This window comes from Notechis scutatus, chromosome 4 (genome assembly GCF_049901735.1).
Source record: "Notechis scutatus isolate UNSWTSFEM ecotype Mainland chromosome 4, rNotScu1.2, whole genome shotgun sequence".
Lineage (NCBI taxonomy): Eukaryota > Metazoa > Chordata > Lepidosauria > Squamata > Elapidae > Notechis > Notechis scutatus.
The window spans coordinates 69905589-69928450 of NC_142012.1; the positions used below are offsets into that span (position 1 = coordinate 69905589).

Consider the following 22862-nt stretch of genomic DNA (forward strand, 5'->3'; position numbering starts at 1 on the left):
TTTCAGCAATTATTTCTTGTCCTGTCCTCAAGTTCTTTGGAGACTAGGTTGACTTTTCTGTGAACGCCCTCAAGCATGGAAGATTGCTATCATTCACCTCTACTCCTTCTTTTTGTTAGACTAGGCATACTTAGTTTCTGCAACCGTTCATTGCACAGTTTAGCCTCCAGACCCTGTATCATCTTTGTTGCTCTTCTTTGCACTCTTTCTAGGGTCTCAACATCTTTTCTGTATCATGATGATCAGACGTGAATGCAGTTTTCCAAGCATGGTGTCATCAGTGCAGTATGAAGCATTATTATCACTTTATGTGATCTTGAAACTATCCCTTTGTTCATGCATCTTAGGATTGCATTAGCAACACACTGGTGGTTCATCCTTCAGTGGTGATGTCAGATCATTAGAGTGATGCTATCATTCAACTGGGGGAAGGGGGAACCTCAAATGTAATTCTTTTTATACCTCTGACAACTGCTATTTTATAATCTTTATCCTGGCGCCTAAGTACCCTGAGATTTTCTCACCTTTTGGGGAATGTACAAGGGGGGAGAGCCATGTGGGTTGTTTCACTCTGAAAGCCGAAGGAAGATGACCCGGGAATGCTTGCTTATCTGGTTTTCAGGATGGCCGTTACAATAACATCTCCACACATGTGGATTGGCTGAATCCACATTGGACTGGAGCGGAGGGGTTTCTAGTGTCTTATTTCTAACTGTATTGCTGAGGGGATTTAGAGTCTTCTTTGCCTTTGTTCTGCTATCACTTCTGCTCAATAAAAGATTCCTTTTGAAATACCAAGAGGTTTTATTTTCTTGAGTGAGAAGGAGAGGCAGGACCTTACAGGTGGTCTATTAGGACACATATATAGCTCTCTCAGTCACTACTGTTGAGTCGTTTTAGCTTCTCAAAAGCCGCCTGGCACTCCATGTACCATTCTAACAGTCGACTGGGCTTTGGGTTCGATTCTCCCTTAGTCTTAGGAGGTTTGTAATAAGTAACGCAATATTTGCAAAACGCTGGAATAAATTGGCGGTAAAAATTAGCAAATCATAGAAAACTCTGTAATTGTTTTCTGGTGCGAGGGGGAGCCCAATCCAAAACGGCAGTAACCCAAATAGTCAAATTTCTCTTGGTGAAATTCACACTTGGATAATTTTGCATACAGTTCAGCTGCTTGAAGTTTTTTCAAAACTGACCGCACCAATTTCACATGCTCCTCCAAAGCCTCTGTATAGATAAGGATATCGTCAAGGTAAGCCAACATCCTCTTGTATAAATGTTCATGCAGCACCTCATTTATCAGCTACATGAATAGACAGGGGCCCCTTGCAGGCCAAACAGGAGAATGTTGGAAACACCCCAAAGGGCAATTGAATGCAGTTTTCCATTCATCTCCCTCCTTAATTCGAACTCAGTAGTACGTTTCTTTCAAATCAAGTTCAGTGAAAAATTTTCCTTTGGCAAGGTGAGCCACCATGTCCTTCATAAAGGGCAGTGGGTACATGTTTTCTACACAAATTATGTTAAGGTTATGGTAGTCAACACATAAGCAAAGAGACCCATCTTTCTTTTCTCGGAACAACACTGGGGCCGCCACTCGGGGCCTAGCAGGTTGGATGAAACCTCACTCAAGGTTCATATTGATAAACAACTGCAATTCCTCTAATTCCCGCTGTGTCATCAAATACAGTTTAGGCTCAGGAAGCTTCACCCCCAGCAGAATCTCAATGCTACAATCTGTAGGGCAATGAGGAGGGGAGTTTATGCAATTTTCGTGCCTATTGCTTCAGATCTTGTATAATGTCAGGTGAGGCTCCATTCAAAATCCAAGAAGGAAAACCTTAGACTCCATTGTTTTAAAGAAAAGGACTTTTACTGAAAATTGACATGGTAGCATCAGAAGAATACAAGATCTGAAGCAATAGGTGCGAAAATCGCATATAGAAAGTTATGCCAATGTTCCCACCCCCAATAGTTCAAACTGGCCATCCAATCTGAGATGTGTATAATGTCATGTGCAGCATCTTCAGGTAGTGTTTCAGACGGCTGGTGTGCCAGGACAGTTGACCTTGGCTTAGGCATATAAGGGGCTACACCTGCGCAGTAAGTAAGTAAGCATAGTCAAGAAACATCCCAAGTTTTACATTTCATCAACTCAAACCTCCAGCACTCTTCGCCCCACGAAGTCCAATTATTCTTCCCTCCCCCCATTTCTATGGCAGCCGGAAGGATAAGCAGAAGAATTCTTGGAGGCTGACAGGCTGGCTTACCCGATCCAATTCAAACAGGTCGATGAGTCCCTATTGGGAGGGGCCCATGCCACTCAACTGAACCAGTGAGGCTAGAGCTAGCGGATCACTGGAAAACAATTTGATTCATAGTGGCCCCCAAAATGACAGATGCAGTCATACTGGGACTCTTTTGGCTAGACAAGTGGGGCGTAACCATTTGGTGGCAGGGGGGCAGCTGCAGACTGAGGATATCAAAGAGATCTCAACCCCTTCCTCACCATCAAATAGAAGCACTGCCCACACAAGGAACCGTCCCAGAGGGCTCACCAAAACAACTGGCAGCCACCTCCAACAAAACCCCAGGGGCCAGATAGATCCGGAGAGAATATCAGGACCTCATGGAGGTATTCAGCAAGACTGAGTGTGACATCCAACATCCCCACCATGAGACAGACTGCGCCATAGAAATCATCCCCAGGGCAAAAATACCAAAGTCCAAAATGCATGCCATGACACCCCAGGAATGGAAGAAATGCGCAAATATATAGATAAAAATCTAGCAAGGGGGTTCATCGAGCCAGCCAAGCCACGAGTTTCAGCCCCACTCCTGTTCAAAGAAAAAAAATATGGGACTATGAGATTATGCATCAATTTTAGAAGCATCAACAGCCTGTGTGTACACAACCTATACCCCATCCCGCTCATGAAGGACATGCTATCTCACCTGGCCAAGGGAAAGGTATTTACCAAATTAGACTTCAGAGAGGGATACTACCAAGTCCAAATCAGGGAGGAGGGTGAATGGAAAACCGCATTCAACTGCCCCCTAGGGAGCTTCCAATTCAAAGTCATGCCTTTTGCACTACAGGAGCCACCAGCAGTGTTTATGCAGCTAATAAATGAGTGTTACATGAGCATCTCTATAAGGGAGTCATATTTTGATGACATTCTCATCTACACTGAGACCACGGACAGCCACATACCCCTAGTCCACCAGGTACTGAAAAAACTTCTAGTGGCAAACCTGAACATCAAGCTGTTGAAATGCAAGTTTCACCATGCACAGTTTAGACTACCTGGGCTACCGAGTCTCCACTGAGGGCAGAGAGATGGAACCAGCCAAAGTACAAATCGTCCTAGGCTGGCAACCCCCTCGCACCCTCAGACAACTATAAAGCTTCTTAGGGTTTGCAAACTTCTACTGGCAATTCATCCCCTCCTTCGCGAGGATTGCCAAACCCATGACTGACCTCCTAAAAACAGGGAGCCCTAAGGACGAAACCCCACCTGGGACAACCCCTACAGTGGAACCTATCCTGCCAAAAAGCATTTGAAACACTGAAGGAATTGTTTTCAAAAGAACCAGTGCTGAAGCATCCTGACCCCAAACAACCCTTCATCCTATCAAACGCCAGCGATGTGGCAGTGGGAGCAGTGCTACTCCAGAGAAATAACCAAGGGAGCCTGCAGCCCTGTGCCTACACTTCCCGCAAGCTCAAGGACACAGAGAGGCGGTGGGTTGCATGGGAAAAAGAAGCTTTCACAGTGAGATGGGCACTCCTAACCCGGCGCCACCTGTTGGAAGGGGGACAAAGGTCATTAGAAGTCTGGACCAACCATAAAAATCTGGAGACCCTTAGGACCCCATGAAAACTATTGCCCAAACAAGTCCGCTGAGCTCAATATTTCAACCGGTTCAACTTCGTTCTAAAGCACATCCCAGGGGGGAGGAACTTTCTTCCCACTTAATGGTAGGGGCCCATTTGTCCAGCCAAGCAAGACCCAATATGACTGATTCTGTCATTTTGGGAGCTATTACAAATCGTATAAGTTCGCAATGCCTTCCCATCTTTAGTTTGACAAGTTCTATAACTTGGGAGGCTGGGGTCCCACCAATTAAAGTTCCATCCACCTGTTCAAATAATTGGGTGTTTTAGGGATTTAGTTTTTATCCCTAATTGCTCAATGATTGGAAGTCCAATTAAGCACCTGGTACAGCCTGTATCTATTACCGCCTCTAATTCTCCTTGGTCCCCAGTCTCTGGCACTATCAGCTTCACTTTAACTGTAAAAGGGAGATGGCTGCACTCACCATCTTCGCTAGTCTCTCCTGGAGCAATTTCTTTAGCTGGAGGTTCCTCGCTTTCTTCTGTGGGGAGGGGAACCTCTACAACTTGCCGGGCAAATCGGCTCATACCCAGAGGCTTCTGTGGAGCCCTTCTGCCTCTTGGTAACTGTTGCTCACCATGGTTGTGGGATTGCTGCAGGAATCAGGCACTCAGAGCCCAATGACCCGTTTGGCCACAATGGTAGCATTTGATGACTCCATTAGGCTGAGCTGGAGTTGGCTTAGGAGTTTTTGTCAGGCGACGTCTGGCCAGAGTTCTCCTTGCCAGCTTCTCTGATGAGGGCTTGCAGTTTGGGTGAATTTCCCTATCCAAAGCTATAGACATGGTATACCAGTCATGTAAGCGCTCTGGTAACTCTCGGATGCCATAGGCTTTTCTAACCTTCTGGTCAAAAGCTTTCTTAAAATAGTGGAGGAGGATTCTGTCAGGCCAATGTCCAAGGTTTCTAGCAACTCTCCTAAAGTCCCACACAAAGTCCTTTATGGTACATTGAATCCTCTTTATCTCTTAGTTTCAAAGTCAGCCTGTCCATCTCTGCACAGTCTATTTTTTTTTATAACAACACCCTCCGATGGTACATTTTCCTGCTTCCAAAATTGTGTGTACGAGATCCTAGCAGCTGTTAAAATATGTAACATAATATGTATTTTTTGTTATATTTCTCTGTTGTTATTCTAGTTGGGGTTCAATTTTCTGTTTTATTATTTCTTCTAACCACAGTGGAATTATATTCCAATATTTCTTGACTTCTGGACGTATTATATAGTCTGGGATGCCTGGTACAAATGGTTTAAGAATAAAAAGAAACTAAAATGGTAATTAGGCAAAGAATAGGAGATTATGTATATATCTATTGTGGAGAGAAGGGAAATATATGATGAAAATATATTATTTTGTAATAAGAATAAGGAAAGAAATATGCAATGGTAATGTAATAAGAATATATAGAGAGAGAAACATGATAAGGAAATGTAAATGATGTCTTGACGCTGACATAATGATGTATATAATTTTATTTTATGTTTTTAAAATTTGAAAACTGAATAAAGTTTATTTTTAAAAAAAAGTCCTTTATGGGCTGATTTCCTTGTTTCATCACCTTTATTGTGGCTTTGTTCTCATTAACTCGGTCTGGTCTTTGAATCTGGCCAGGAGCAATTCGACGAATCCATCAGCATCATTTAATTCAGCAGCCCCCTCATTGTGCAGCTGGGCTACTCAGTCAGATGTGTCCCCTTCATTCATGCCCTCTGCAATTGCTGATACCAGTTTGCAATCTGATGCATATTGCTCCCCATATTGGTCGAGATGAGGCCAGCTGAGGAAGTAAGCCAAACTCAGCTGAGGAAGTAAGCCAGCTTTCCAGGGGTTCCATCAAACATCGCCCTAAATTGAGGAGGCAGTGGCCTGGCTGGAGGTACAAGCTGATCAGCTGGTGGAATCGCCAAAGCAGCTGATGGTTGGGCAGGGACCTGTTGCTGCACTGCGGCTGGCTGTGGGACAGCAGTTGGTGACTGGACAGGGGTCTGCTGGCTGCGCTTGCTGTTGGGGATGCTGGAGCTGGCTGTGGAAATGGACCCCAATGTTGTGCCAGGATGGGTGGGGCAATTTGGCCCCATTGCTGTGCTGGGACAGGTGGGGCAAATGGTGACAGTGTCCACTGGTATTGTACCCAGCCCTGTCCGGGTAGAAGCCCCAGCCAAGAGGGATGCATTCGGCAGGAGGCAGCATAAAGGTGGGTTGGCGAGTTGCGGTAATTGGAGGTTACAGCATCCCAAGCACAGGCAGTATCTGCTGTCTCCCTCCTGCAGCTTGGGCTGGGTTGCCGAGCCAATCCCTGTGTCATCTCTGGCTGAGTAAAAGGATGCCAATGCAATGCTGGTTCCACTAACAGGTCCTGGATCAGGAAAGGTGAACATAGGTTGTGTTAGGCTCTGTCTCAGTTGAGCTGGTTGGGTCCGCAGGACATAACTTCCCACTTCAAGCCACTCAAAATGCTCTGGGAGACCTGTCAAAGATTAGCTCTGGAAGAAGGCAGCAGGTTCCTGTCCCGGGAGTTGTCGGACCCTAAGGTTCTCAGTTCTCTCCATCCTGGACCATGGGCTGGTTTCACTGGGCTGGAATCTAGGCGGTACTCAGGTGGTCTTTCCTCGGGTCCCATCTTGGGAGTTGGATCAGACCGGCAATTTTTCCAGGAATCTGTTTCCTTGGGTCGAGTTCTTAGTCTTCGTTCCATTTTTGCAGCCTCAATAGCTCACACTACTTCTTCAGAGGGAGAATACTGGGTCTCAAAAATTTCCTCGGTGTTCGTTCCTATGGCTCCCTCTTCGATCTCCTCTTTCTCATCCATCTTCCCTGAGTCTTCGCACCACCCAGCTGGCAGGTTGGTGCTTGGGGCTCAGGACCCCGGATAAACCCCCTGCATTGGGGTGCTGCTGCTGAATTAGGGATTTGGGTTAATGTAAGTGCTGCAGAGAAACCAACACCAAAACTCTGAGTCAGGCATTTTGTCAAAGTTCTATTTTACTAGAGTTGTCATACTGGTACATCTGGGAAAACCCGAATCCGAGAGTTCGGGGTTTTCCAACAATAATTCAAAATCACAAACCCATCCCCTGCACCCATAAGTCCATCACATGGTCCAATCACCAACCGTCCCAACTTGAAACATCCCTTCTACCACTCCTCATCTAGGTGCAGGAAAGATATGACCTTGATTGAAAGAAAGAATGATATTATGTCTAATTACATACGTTCTACAAAGTCTCCCCTCAATTTCCAAGGCACAGAAATGCAGCAGCATGGAAGCTTCTGCTGCTAATAAGGCTTCCAAAGCTAACACCAACATCACAACAATCCTAAGCACGCAGCCAAGACAACGCAGGAGTAGCTTAGGGACAGCTGTCTGAATGTTGTGGCCCAACCAGAACCCTGACTTGAACTTCTCTGGAGGGACCTGAAAATGGCTGTCCACTGACAGTCACCATCCAACCTGGCAGCTTGGGAGGATTTGCAAGGAAGAATGGCAGAAAAATCCCCCAATCCAGGTGTGTAAAGCTTGTCGAGTCATACCCAAAAAGATTTGAGGCTGTAACTGCTGCCAAGGATGCTTCAACAAATACTGAGTGTAGAAGGGTCTGAATACTTATGTCAATGTGATATTTCAGTTTTTTCTTTTTAATAAATGTACAGACATTTCTAAAATTCTGTTTTCACTTTGTCGTTATGGGGTACTGAGTGTAGATTAATGAGAAAAAAATGAATTTCAACAACTGTAGAATCAGGCTGTAGCATAACAAAATTGACAAAAGTGAAGGGGGTCTGAATACTTTCTAAGTGCACAGTGTTTTTTCTGCTGGTAGTATGTCATTCTTTTTTCCTTTTATTTTATTCATTATTGTTAGGGATATACACCCTAGCAGAACCTGCACGGCAGTCAGGCAGTCAGGCAAATATGTGAGACAAACGTATTTGTAGCTTACACTCAGTAAAACAGATACACTGTGCTAGTTAAATAGTTTATTCCAGTAATAGTTATAGCATAGTCAAACAGTCCATATATCATACACTAGTTCAGTCCGTCCGGGGATTAATCAGTTGCAAAGTCCAGTGTCGAAAAAGAGATCAGCAAACTTACAATATCAGTCCAATAATATATCTCTTCGCAGTAGAGATATAAAGAAGTAAAACCTCCTTTCTTCCTTCAGCAACAGCAAAGAACACACAGTTAACAATCCATCATCGTCAGCAAGCAATCCAGTAAGCCAGCAATCAATCAAGTTCTCTTGCTCCCTCTTATGGCGATTTTACAACCGCACCCAAAATTACATGCTTTGGAGTTAAAGTGACACACACATAAACTCACTATCATAGTTTATATATATTATTTTACCCAAACTACGTTAGGTAACCTATGTTATTCCTAACATTTATCATTTAATTATTTTAGTTAAAGGACACTTGAAAGAAAACTGAAAACTAATCTGGATATATTACTAACAGAATAACAAACCTTGGATGTCTTCTAATCCAACTGCCTGCTCAAGTGGGAGACCCTATCCCTTTCCAGAAACGTGGCTGTCTGGTCTTTTCTTAAAAGACTCCAGTGACAGAGCACCCACAATTTTTGAAGACAAGCCATTCTACTGGCTAATTGTCTTCACTTTTATGAAATTTCTCCTTAACTCTGGGTAACTTCTCTAGTTTCCATCAATTGTTTCTTGTCTTGTCATCTTCTGGTGCTTTGGAAAATAGGTTGACTCCCTTTTCTTTGTGGCATCCCCTCAAATATTAGAACACTGCTATAATTGTCCCCCGCAATCCTTTTCTCTACAGTAGACTAGACATACCCAATTCCTTCAACATTCAAGGTCCCTTCCAATTCTATCATTCTGTAAAACTGGAGACAGTATTCTAAGGGTAGTCTTACTAAAGCTTTATAAAGTGGTATTAATGTTATACATGCTCTTGATTCTACCCCTCTTGTTCATGCAAACTAGGATTGCATTGGCTTTTTGGCTCTTATCTTGAGACCATCTTCTGGGGATGATGACTATTCTAGCCAGCTTGGTGTCATCTGCAAATTGGATGAGTTCCCTTCTATTCACTCATCTAAATCTGTTGTAGCTTGCCAGGGTTGGCAGCAGTCTCAGAACAGTGATGAGGTTCGGGAGGAACTTGGGCTAGTCCTGGAGTCTGGGGAAGGCTCTGATGGGTGCTCTGTGTCGGAGGCAGAGTGGGGACCGTCCGAGTCAGAGATACGGGGAAGAAGAACAGCTGGAGCCTGTTCCAGATGCATGTCAGGAGAAGGGAACAACTAAGGAACAGGGGTTGACTCAGAAGAAAAGACACAAGTGGACACTGAATGGTCCCTCCCGTAGGGGACAAATAGGAGCAAAAGGGGAGGGGTGTTTGCGGAAGGCAATTAGTTGGCTTACTATTGTGAAGATTTGGTTATCTGAGTTCGTGCCTCAGAGACTCCGTGCCAAGTATTTCCTTTTACAGCATTGCAACTGGAAGCTCTAGGCCTGGCAACTATCCAAGGACTGATAAGGTCTGTTTGTGCAATTAAACCTTTGCCAGAACTTTTCTGGGTGTGAATGTCAGGAATTCACATTAACCAAATAAAAAAGGGTGTTGTTTTTTTTTGGAACAAGGAGTCTGTTGCATGATTCTGTTCAGACTGGGTCAGAATAAAATCATTTATGAAAATATTAAAGAGTACTACACCTAAAACAAAACCATGCAATGCCCTACTGCTTACTTTCATCCATGTAGATGCAATTCCATTAACGGCTCCATGTTGAGTGTGGTTTGTCAGCCAGTTGCAAATCCATCTGTTCATAGATCTATTGCTTGTTTATCTTTTCAAAGATCTTCCTGATTCAGTGGTTCTGAGATCACATCTGCCATTTCCTTCAGAACTCTGGGATGTAATCTGTCAGGTTAATGGATTTGAACTCATGTAGAGTGGACAGGTGTTCAATTTGGATATAATCTTCTTACTTAGATGGCAGTTTCTCATTTTGTAGGTTGAGCCTCAGGATGGCTAGAGTTGCCTCGAGACCAGTGGTGTCAAACTCGATTTCATTGAGGGCTGCATCAGGGTTTTATTTAACCTCAGAGGGCTGGAGTGGGTGTCGCCAGGATGGGTGTGGCCAGCTCAACGTCACTCATGTCAGGGGCGCCTGTGGTTGGCCTGAGTGCTCAGCCAGAGAAAGCAAACTTCGGAGCTCCATTTTTGGCTGCGACAGCTTCCTGCAATCCTCTGCCAGTGGAAACGGAGCTCAAGAGAGCTCTGTTTTTGCTGGCAGAAGCACCATGGGCCAGTCCTTTGCTGTTACCAGGGTGGCCCTGTGGGCCAGATCTAAGCACCCTGCATGCCGGATCTGGCTCCCAAGCCTTGAGTTTGACACCCCTACTCTCGGCCCTTTACTTTGTATCCAAGTAATTCATTTTGTTTACATTTAATATATGTGTAATTTGGGTCTTCTATGGGCATAAGCTCATACATGGAACGTATTTTACAAATCAGAACAGTGTCATTCTCTTTTTCCATAGCTATGTTTCTTTTTGCTAGTTCATGTAACGATTAAAATTTTAAAAGTTTATAAATGTTTGAAATATAGAAGGTTTAACCACAGAATTAGAAAACAAATCTAATCCGTGTTAAAAGTGATTCTAGGGCAAATATGAAAAGAAGAGGTGAGAGAGGGCAGCCCTGTCTAACACCTTTTTCTATATTTATTGGACCTGTTTGTTCACCATTAATTAGTATATTAGCCTGTTGTGTATTGTAAATTGTTGTTATAATGTTTTCGAATTTGATGCCAAGACTCATATTGTAAATTTTTTGAATTAAAAAGTGCCAATTTAAGTTGTCAAATGCTTTCTCAGCATCTAAAAATATGAGTGCGGATTGTTTCTCCGGATGGGCTTCATAGTATTCTAAGACATCGATAACGGTTCTTAAATTGTTCTTTATTTGTCGGGACGGAAGAAATCCATTTTGATCTTCATGGATATGTGGATTTAAAGCTTGTTTAACTCTATTAGCTATGATAGAAGTAAATAATTTATAGTCGGCATTTAAAAGTGAAATCAGTCTATAGTTGTTAATATATCTATGATCTGCATCCTCCTTCGGGATTAGCGAAATCAGCACCCCCCTCCACGAGTCCGGCATCTTGGCTGCCAGAAGTACCTCGTTAAACACTTCCAGTATCAGTGGTCCTACTAGTTCCATTATTGCTTTGTATAGTTCTGCCGGAATCCCATCTGGTCCTGGAGATTTGTTATTACTTTGATTCTCCATTGCTGACTTCAATTCAGACCATGTAATATCTTTATTCAATAATTCTATCCATTCCTCTCCAATTACCTTATCATTCGTCTCCTCTAAATAAGTTCTTATTTTATCTTCATTAACTTCCTCCTTTTTTTATAATCTTTGAAGATAATTGTAAATGATATCTTTTTTCTTCTCTATCTCATGTTGTAAGACGCCTTTCTCATCCATTAGTTGATGTATCAATATCTTTTCTTTCACTTTTTTAAGTTTATGGGATAACCATCTTCCTGGTTTATTTGCATACTCAAAATAAGTTTGTTTGGACCTTTTCAAATTAACTTCTATTTTATCTTGTTCAAGTAACTTCAATTTATGTTTAATTGTTATTAACTGATTTTGTATTCTCTGGTTTTTAGGGGTTTCTTGTAGTTGTATTTCTAATTCTTTAATTTGTTGTTGGAATTTATTTTGTTGGGCATGTATTCTTTTATTTCTCATGGCGTTATAAGAGATTGTTGTTCCTCTTATAATTGCCTTCATTGTATCCCAAATATTTTGTTTCGTGGTTGCTTCATTATTATTTTCTTTTAAAAATAATAATTTAATTCCTCTTTCAGCTTATTAAAATTCTGAAATTAAAGGAGTGAGGGTCAAAATGAGAAGAATATAAACTACAAGCGTTTGCTGACGATATGGTTTTCTTTTTGGAGGAACCTATGGAAAAAGGATAGAATCTAATAAAAGAATTAGAACGATTTGGCGCAGTGGCAGGATTAAAAATTAATAGAAAAAAGATGAAATTAATGACCAAAAACTTAACAGAAAACCAGAAGGAAGAATTAGAAGCAATGATGGGGATACAGGTAACAAAAAGGGTCAAATATTTAGGAATATGGTTAACACCACAAGGTAAATCACTCAAAGAGAACAATTATGATAAATTACTTCAACAAACAAAGAAAGATTTAGAATCCTGGAATAAGCTGCAGCTCTCCCTATTGGGCAGGATTACCTCGATTAAAATGAACATATTACCAAAATTTCTTTATTTATTCCAGACAATTCCAATTAAGTTGCCAAATTTTTTTCCCGAAGAATTAAATAAGATTACACTTAAATTTATTGGGCAGGGGGAAAAAGCCAGGATCAATGTAAAGGCCTTACAAGATGCGAAAAGTAGAGAGGGTCTAGCTCTTCCAAATTGGGAATTATATTATTCGGCAGCTATCTTATTATGGTTAAAAGACTGGGTGAACCTACTTAATAAAAGAATTTTAGCATTAGAAGGGCATGACCTCCAGAGAGGGTGGCATGCCTTCTTATGGGAAGTGGGGAAACCCAAGCAGTCTTATTTTCACAGACACCTTATTAGGGACTCATTATTAATTAATTGGAAAAAAATATGTAAAAAACACTATCTAAAAATTCCGATCTGGCTATCAACAATGGAGGCAATGGTACATCCCAATAATTTGGACATAACAAAAATGATTAAATACAAAGATTTATTAGATCCGCAAGGAAAATTAAAAACTCGACAAGAATTACAGGAACAGGGATTTAAAATTGATCAGTGGTTATATATTCAAATTCAAAGCAGATACAAACAAGACATTAAAGACTTTGGAATTTATAACAAACTGCAGTATTTAGATAAAATTTTATTAGGATCAAACAAAAAGAACATATCTAAATTCTATAAATATTTACTGGAAGTAGAATTAGAACAAGAGATAGTCAAAGGGAACATGATAGCCTGGAGCAGGAATGTCGGAAGAAGTATTACATTACCAGAATGGGAAAAGATTTGGAACAGAAATATCAAGATTACAAAATCGGCAGCGTATAAAGAAAATACATATAAAATGTTTTATAGATGGCACTTGCCCCCTTCGAGGTTGGCAAAAATGAACCCTAACACGAGTCCAAAATGCTGGAAATGTAAAAGCATAGAATTTTTTCACATGTGGTGGTCCTGCAAGGAAACCCAGAAATATTGGCAAAAAATCAGAAAATGGTTGGAGGAGATAACCAAAGAACAAATCGAATACAAACCAGAGTTCTTCCTACTAGGGATCTCTGACAAACATTTATCCAAAAAGATGAAATATGTAACAATTCATATTTTAACTGCGGCCAGATTAGCGTTCGCTCAGTGTTGGAAATCATCTTATACACCTACAGATCAAATGGTTATCCAGAAAATATGTGATTGTGCAGAAATGGACAAATTAACTATAGCACTTAAAAATAAAGAGCCTTCAACATTTTACGATAATTGGAACTCTTGGTATAATTGGTTAATCCAGAGATAAACTGCTTAAAAGACAATGGGTAATTTAAGCATAGATATCGATAAGATGGGCGTATTCAAATTAAGTTAGGAGAATTGGATCTTGCAGACTGTCAAAAAGGATATTGTCTGCTTTTAAATGTATTCTTTTCATTTCTTTTTCTCTTTCTTTGTTTCTTCCTTTCTTTTATATCTCTCCTTCTCTTCTCTTTCCGGTTCGTAAGGCCGAGTGTTGTTGTTTTCTTTGTGTATGTAATGTCGATATGTTTTTAATTGTAAATTTAATAAAATTTATTTTTTTTAAAAAAGAAAACAAATCTAATTTAAAATTCTAAAAATGCATTTAAAAATGTAAAAGTATGCATTTTAACATGCATTTGTTTTTGCAGGAACGCTGGCTGCTTTCTAGGAGATGCTTTGCTCTTAGCCTTCTACTCCCTGACTTGAAAATTTATCCCTTTCCCTTGTGTCTAGAAGTGTTTTGTCCTTACCCCTTTTCCCCCTGCCTTCTTGTCCTTTGGCAGCCTGCCACTACCAGGAACAACATGCTACTCTGGGCACTCCATTGCCACTTTGTTCTGCACCATAACTGCTCAGTTGGTCCTCTGCACTGCTATCAGCCACTGGCCTGCTGCCACCAGCTCCATTTTACCACTGCTCAGCTGGCCTCCAGCTGTCTCAGTGCCTATTCTGGAATCTCTGGGCCCCTGGGCTGGGTTGCTGGGCTGCAGGGCCACCTTTCAGCAGGGCCACCAGGCTGCCTCTCCCTCTCCTAACTGGGCTGCCTCTCTGCCTCTCAGCAGTGCCCTTGGTCCGTTACTCAGTTAGGCCCCTGGCCACCCCTCAGCTGGGACATCCTTATACTATATAAGGCACTTCTTTAGCAACATGCAGAATAGGCTGCTTTTGGATTTGTTCTTGGATTCCATAATGGCGAGAATCTTTTAGCTAAGGAAAAAGCAAGTATATAAATAAATTGCTGAAAACTTACCTGATTGTAGTTTTTTCCGTGTCAAGATACTCATGTGAATTGAATTTGAGACTTTTCCAGATCTGCAAACCAAAACTTTTTTGAAATCTGTAGATTTCTTAATTTACGGCAGCATTCTAATAATTGTCAGTGATCCTGTTTTCTTTAAGGTACATTGATCCTGCTCCTCTTCCCATCTTCTCATTTTCTAACAGTCTATCTGCAATTTTAATCTAGAGCTGAATATATGTTAGGGGGACATCATATTGAGTTAGCCTCCAGATTCCTTAAACAAACCCTGATAATTTTTCTCCGCAAGATTTTTGGTTTACAAAGAAATGACATTTAAAAATTAATATATAATTTTGGGCGGGGGGGAATAACTCACAGATATTTCAGCTAGATTTTAAGCTTCAGTGAGAAGGATTGGCAGATAAAAAGGTGATATCCAGAAGATATTATTGGATTCCTGTCATATGGTTATTCTACCATAATAAAGCTGTACTGTTTCATTAGCATGCCATCCTGTTCTGATACATTTATAGATAGTCTCCAAATATTTTAACAAATATTAATTTAAACACCAGATATAAAGTGATGGGCTTCTTTTATTTCAAAAAATAAGATTTTTTTTTTCATTTCATAGTTACTTTGGAACAGAACCTGTCAATGTTTTGTTCTCAACAAAAACATTTCAAATTAAAAGTAGAACTCACAAATTTCCTTCCATCCAATGAACTAATAACATGCATCCAATAATGCATGTTATTCGTTCACATGTTATGCAGTATACCAGGCAAATGTCTGAGTTTTGTACTCTTCAATCAGTTCTATAACATTAGCAACTCAAGAGTCTACAATACATCTTAGAGAAAATATCTGTAAAAATGTGATCTCAAACAAATGCATTAAGCACATCTGCAGTGGGAGGTGAAAGATGTCTAGATGGCAGCCATGTGATTTAAAGTCACTCTTTTTTAATCCATGTCACAATGCCTATAAAAAGAGTTGAGGCTTTGATTGCAGAGTTGCAGCTGTCATGTTGACTTTTTGGGGTACAAGATCGTTAAAATAATAAATCACAAACATTATGTAATTTCATAGATATCATTGAACTTAATTGTAATTTCTGCACTTTGGTTTTTTTCAGTTTAATTTTCTATCTTGCCCCTTAATTGTCTTTAGTTCTGGTGCTAAACTTTCCATGCATTTTGCATTACCTTGACCCAAGTTCATTCTTCTTTTTCTACCCTGCAGGAGTAACAACAGTGCTAACAATGACAACGCTAAGCATCAGTGCTCGTAATTCCCTGCCTAAAGTAGCTTATGCCACAGCTATGGATTGGTTTATTGCTGTTTGTTATGCATTTGTGTTCTCTGCCTTGATAGAATTTGCCACTGTAAATTATTTTACAAAAAGAGGATGGGCGTGGGATGGAAAAAGCATAGTCAATGATAAGGTGAGTGATCAAAAATATGTATAAGGTTTCTTCCAATTTGAAAAAAAATAAATTTAACACCATCTCTGTTGATAGTTTTCCATTACTGAAAAATAATTAAAGTCTTAAACCAATATAAAGATAGGATATGTTAAACAATAATGATTATGAAAAGAAGCAGAGAATTGGGTTTGCATTTCAGCAGAAATTAAACAGCTCATATGGAACCTTTCTCTACCTGTTTCATTTTAAAGAAACAAATATTATCCCAAGGCTGTCCATAAATTAAATCATAGCCAATTTATGTTTGTTTAATTTCCTTCAAACCTTCAACTGCATTTCATTATCTTCAACGATTTTTATACAGAAATTAGTGGAACCAATGATACTTTGCTAAAAGAATTTTAACTATATTGAGCAAAAGAAATGAATAGCTGTCATAGATCTTTTTTATGTAATTGTACAGATTCTCATTTGACTAAAGCAAATGGTTTATTTTAAAAATGGCTTCCATTTTCAGAGATGTTTGATATTAGTAGAGGAATTTTGTGTTTAAGATATATAAATATAATCCCTAAAAGGCATTTAATAGCAATAATGATAATAAATCTAGGTTTAATAAATAAAACCTTTTTATTTATCAATAAGAGTTTTTTAATAAAAAAAAATAAAACAGCTGGTTCTATTGATCCATCTGAACCAAAACATGTTTTTCAGTTGGAAGTAGAATGAAAAAGGCCTATTTTGTTCAGGGATATGAACCAAAATGTTGTTGCTCTGGGAGAAGAGGTTCTAGTGATGGATATGAATGGAAAAAAACCAAGGATAAGGACTTTGACATGTTATCCTAGAGTGAAGAAGTCAGTGACAAAGGAAGTGTTGATACACAGATTGTATAGAGGAGAAAATAAGAGTGATGTGATGTCCACCAGCCGTGGAAACCCACTTGCTTTAACCAAAACCTTGAACAAACCAAAACTTCTGGGTTTTGTTTCTTCAGATCTATGGCAGACTCAAAATAAAGTAAAAACAAACTAGACTTCTAAGATCCCCAAAAGGGCATTTTCAATTATTTATTTTTTAAAAAAAATCTTCTTAAAAAAAATCTTATTTTAAAATAAAAATTATTTTTAGTGCTAAAATGGTTATGCTGTTTTGGAAAAAAAATGATTTTTGCTTCTACAAATTCTATTGTCTGCACAAGGAACTTGAAAAAATGAAAAAAAAGCTATTTATCAATTTCATAGCAATAAGAAGACAGAAGCATTCTTAACATGCTAGTAAAACCAAAGTTGAGATGGAGTTCAAGTGAATATACTTTAAACTGCAATTCAAGTAAAAGTATGGAATAATTGTGAGGGAAAGCATGAAAGAGAAGTGTCAACATTCCAAATAATGCACCCATTGAAAGCAGAATTCTGAGACAGGTATGTTCCTCAAAGAACAATTCACTGGATACATCATATTGGCACAATTTATGAAAACCGACTCTGAAGGTTCCCGCGGTTTTCAGCTAATTAAAAGTTCCCCCTTTTCCCCCAAGTCACCAGTCACATTGTCCAATAGCAGTGCTGACAGGTTGTCTGGTTACTTCACTCCTCCACTTCTCAACCACCTGTTGGAATGGCTTTGGTTTCCACAGGAAAGTATTTGACAGCCAAGCCGAGCTATCTAAAATTCCCCCCGCCCCTTCTCCCTTTAGCTTTGTGGCAACCATGAAGCCTCAAAGATGGCCTCGGCCAGGCTTGCTTCAGGGTTGACAAGAAGAGGAAAATGGAACCTCTAAGTTTGGGGTTTTTTTGTCATTTACCTGCTAATTTATAGATATCAGAGCACTGGTGCCCTTTTTTGGGGTGGGAAATTCCATGTCACTAACCTGTGGCTTATAAACTACACAGTCAAAAATAGAAGGGGAAAAAGAAGTACCCAAGGACTAATTCTGACTTTTCATGAATCTGTGACATTAATTGTCACATGCCTGTTTTTGAATTATTCAGATAGCTCAATTCCAGTTTAGTTGATGGTCTGTCCATTCTTCCTCACAACCAATTTGTTTCAAGGGCTTTTAGTAGAAAGGCTCCAGAAAGTAATAAGCAAAAAAGAACAGATGATATTTATTCTGCCATTCCTCCTAAAGAGCTTTGATCAGCCTTGGAAAACTATATAGGTTCAGTGGGACTATCAGGAAATTCTAGAGCTGGGAAATTGAAAAAACATCCCGGAACAAAGCAATTCCAACTACTTCCATATTCTGCTGTTCTTAATAGTGAAGAACACAGTATAAGAAAGAACTGTATTTCTCATCACTGCCGTTGCTGGTTACCTTGACTATGTAATATGCATTACAGATCTTCTAACTTACTTCTTTTCTTGATGTATGGCACAAATAATGCAGATTGCATAATAATAACAGTTTATGATACTTTCTACATCTCTAGATACTGCAGAATAATTTGTTTTATAAAATAATAAATAAAAATATTCTGCCCACTTGCATGTGTTGGTTTACATTGAAGCATAGACACAGAAGCTTCCAGTTTATAGCATGAAAACAGCACTGCTCCATCACAGTGAAGAAAATAATCATGTCACCATTGAAGATTCACACATAGGATACACATGGCCTTAGCCAAAAGTCAGAGAAGCTTTCTACAACGGCAGTATCATAGTCAGTGAAGTCAATCTGAGGCACAATATTGGGAATTGAAGGAAGTAGATAGTATTACGTCTGTTGGTGCAGAAAAGTTTGAATATATTTAATAATATCTTATTATCCTCTTATTATATTTTAACAGAAAAAGGAAAAGGCCTCAGTCATTAAGAAAAACAATGCCTATGCAGTGGCCGTTGCCAATTATGGACCAAACATCACAAAGGATTCTGTTCTCCCCACCATCTCCAAGAGTGCTACCACTACTTCAGAACCCCACAAAGCCAAACCTGAAACCAAACCACAAGAAGCAAAGAAAACCTTTAACAGTGTTAGCAAAATTGATAGAATGTCCAGGATAGTATTTCCAGTTTTATTTGGCACATTCAATTTGGTGTATTGGGCCACCTATCTAAACAGGGAACCTGTCTTGCATGGGTTTGCACCCTCACACTAAAACCTTAACTTTATGCTGAGGGCATGTAACATCATTACGGTCAAGTTGTTTTCCTATGTACAGTATGACTAATAACTGCTAATCAGTGAACTAATATGTACAGGATATATATAAGTGTCATATTTGTTTATCTCCAAAGGAGGTGCACAGAGTTTAGTCATGGGATCTGTAAGCAGATGGCACCCATGGCAAATACATTCTGCTCTCCTATCTATGTGAGCTCCTAAATTTGGATTTAACTCTGCTGAATTATATCCATACAAACCATCTATGATCCTATGTAACTATTTAGTAACGCTATTTTTTTAATTTAAAGTTTAAGATATTTTTCTATGAGACAACTGATTCTACTTTAATGCAAAGAAGCTATCATTTAAAAAGAGAAGGATTTTTTTTTTAAAAAAGAGTAATCTTAGTAATTTCTTATGGTATCAGTGCCCATGTAAATATTATAGATATGTGGTGAGCATAAAGTACTCTCTTGTTAGCAATCATTAAGAATGCAAGTTATGCATAAAAGATTCAGAAATGGCAGGGATAATAATTTCTTTTAATCAAGTTTTGAAGTTGCTAATTATCGGCTTATCCTACCGTGTGATCAGTCTGTTGATAAAGAAAAGTGTTACACTTGGAGATTCCTTCCAACAATGCGAGGAAATAATTGAATCCATACCCATTGCAGAAGATGTTAACAACATGCAGAAACAAAATGAGACACAAAACTAAACAACTAAGCATGTGTTGTTGGTTCCTGGTTAGTTATATTAATTCAGTAATTTGTTTTAGTTATTTCCCTTCTGTCTCCAGTGCATTCTGGATCAAGTGACTTCTACTGAATCATGATTTAAAAGCTGAAATAGGCAAATTGTGCAGAATTCAAAAAGAAACAGTATTGATGAATAAGACAACCTCCATAACATTCAAATCACTGTTTTTGTAGATTGCTTCATGTCAAATCTTCTTGTGGCCCTTTTGGTTCTAAGATATGTAGTTTATTACAGACAATAAATATTTTTATACCAACTGGGACATTGAAGTTGGAAGCCTATGTTTTAAGTCTGCAAGTCCCAGTTGAGGCTGACAGAATTTAACCCAACAGGAAGACTCATTTCTTCCCAGAGAGATAACTTGCTATTAGAAATAGAAAAAGCTATTGAAAAATAGAACAGCAATATATGCCGATAGCTTCAGACATCACTGCTGAAATTCATGGATATTTTTGAACATTAACATGAAGATTTACTGTGGCTTGGAAAGAGGTTCCTTGTCTGATGAATTTAACTATTTAACTTCCAAACAAAACTTCTCTCTTCCTGTCCTGTAGAATTACTTTTGAATTACTTCATCCAATTTTTTCTGTTCCCTTCATTCTGTTTCTATGCCTTTTCATTTTTTTTCTTATTGCTTCATGAAGGAGAGAGATAGGAATATGTGTGTGTGTGTGTGTGTGTGTGTGTACTTGCATATTTCTCTTTATAACAAAGATTAGAGTTTGAACATGGTTGATATGTACTGGTTCGTATCAATAACTTGGTTCCTGCTTGCTGCCCCATTAACTTTCATTGTAGAAAGCTGGCCAGGATAAATGATATGGCTGGCCATAGTACCAAATTTCTATCTTACAGGGATCCTGCATTTTGGATGCCTTAAGTTAGCTCATTTGAGGTACATTGATTAAAAATTGTTGCCCTATGATGCATATTGAAGATTACAAATAATCAGACACAAGCGGTTTAACAGTTTAACAATTCACACAAAGAGGAGAAACTGGCATTGTATGGTATACTGTATTTTTCTAACTACCCTACATTTGGGGGAGGATCTTCTTAAATTCATATTTCAGGTAAATATGATCCTTCAAATAAGCCATTCAGTATTAAGGATACAGTAGTAGTAGTAAGGTAAGGTCAGTTTTCATTTTATTATTTGAAATAACTAGAAAAATATTTGTTTTCAATTGTTATATTTCTGAATTTTTGAAATGAGCAGCCTTAGAAATCATTTGCATTGATTGCTGTGCATATGACAATTTGCCACTAATAGTATTAAGTGACTTCACTAATAAGCCTAAAACTGGATCCAAAGGTTGGTGCCAAAGGATGGATAAAAACATTCATTTCCATATGATGAAGTTACCTTTTGCTCATGGAAAAGCTATTTTCAGTCTCTAGGGTATTGCATGAGAAATGTGCAATTCAATCCAAAGATGTTCTTCCATTTATGCAACCTCCTTCTGCATGATCTTGCTCAAACAGAAGCATAAAAACAGAAGCATAAAATCACATTAGTAAGTGCTTGAACAAGCAGTTTGTAGATCAGCCTAAAAATCATTTTCTTTCTGTATACTTGTTCCTTGGAGTCTGTTCAAGACTATGTTTTGTAACCATGGTTTGATATCTGTAATATTAACCCATTCAACTATTCAATAATGGAAAAACTTCTGACACTTTTTTAAGATTCCTATAAGAAGTTCTAGAAAGTAGATAGAAAAAGAAACTTGATCAGTCAATAGGTTTGATCATGGATAATTTGCTTATAATGCCATGAGAAGCAACATTTTACATTTTTACATATGGGTATATGACTTTACCTAGAAGTAAACTACATATAGTAGACAGTCACAAGACAACTTTGAGTATAAAATCCATCTTGTGAATTTCCATTTTTATAACTTTCAAAAGAAATGCTAAGTACCTAAAATATACAGTACCTTTGGATACTATTCAGGGAATTAAATACATTGGTAACATAAGATTTTTGTGCATTTTTTTTCCAAAGTAAAGTCTCCATTAATTCTGTTCTAAAAGACTTCCTTCATATTATTTGTTTTTCACTATAAAGATAGGAAACAATGCACTTCAATGTTGGTTCCAAAATGGTAGTTTCATTAATTCATTTATCATTAATTATTATTGCTGCTTTTGTAAAGTACAATTTATCTTTTCCTGGCATAAATGTAAAACAACTTTAAAAAAATAGTTTTTCTCTGAAGTGGATTATTTTTTGTTTTGTTTTTAAAGAAAAAATCTTTAATACTTCATAAATACTTAAATACTTATGAAAACAAAACTGAAGCCTGTATTTACCATTTTTGTATTATATTTAATATTATCCATTAATTTCATTCTGAAACTTGTCCCCAAAGCCCTTATAAACAATATCATCACTGATAATTATTTATATTTTAATTTTTTCAATAGATTTGGTCAATTAAAAGTATTTGATTCGCATACACATATTAGCAGTTATTAGTTGATTTTTTAAGAAAAAAAATACACCAGAAGAATGGTGTCTTTATAATAGAACTGTGTACTTGTCTAGTGTTATTTATTGCAAGTTTTGTACAGTACTTGAACATAATGCATAAACTAGATATTGCAAAGTTTAACAACACTGTATATTTCTAAACCAAATTTAAAATTAATGTATGGAAACTCATATGTATATGTGTGTTGGTGTGTATGCGGTTAGAATGCAGTGTTGTAGGCTGATTCTGCCCGCTGCCAGGAATTTGATCCTGACCAGCTCATGGTTAACTCAGCTTTCCATCCTTCCAAGATTGGTTAAAATGTGAACCCAGATTGTTGGGGGCAATATGCTGACTGGTAAACTGCTTAGAGCCAGGGGTATTTCATGGAGGGCCATATCAGGATTGTGGTTGACTTCAGTGGGCCAGGGTGGGCGTGGCTGGGGTGGGCGTGGCCAGCTCCCACTGCTGCTGTGCTCACTCTCCTTGGCCAGGTTGCTCATGGTGTGTGCAAGAGGGCAAAGTGTGTGAGTCAGAGGGAGGCCCACCCCATCTCCTTACCAGGAGACCCGGCTTTCTAACCAAAGGATGGTAGAAATGATGATTGCATAACTATGGCTGGCCAGGCTGGCCATGGTAAATCATAACATTACCAA

The 22862-nt window shown here is 38.9% G+C and overlaps 1 protein-coding gene across 2 annotated transcripts in view; it reads left to right on the top strand.

The window, feature by feature from the left end:
- The window catches only part of LOC113417460 (gamma-aminobutyric acid receptor subunit alpha-2), a 162929-nt gene extending 140299 nt beyond the window's left edge, over positions 1-22630 (top strand). For both annotated transcript variants that reach the window (XM_087963702.1, XM_087963703.1), the window contains exons 9-10: positions 15671-15873; positions 18648-22630. In XM_087963702.1, the coding sequence (XP_087819828.1) occupies positions 15671-15873; positions 18648-18959 (515 nt within the window). In that variant the 3' untranslated portion in view covers positions 18960-22630. The remainder of the gene's footprint in view (positions 1-15670; positions 15874-18647) is intronic.
- Positions 22631-22862: the final 232 nt, after the last annotated feature.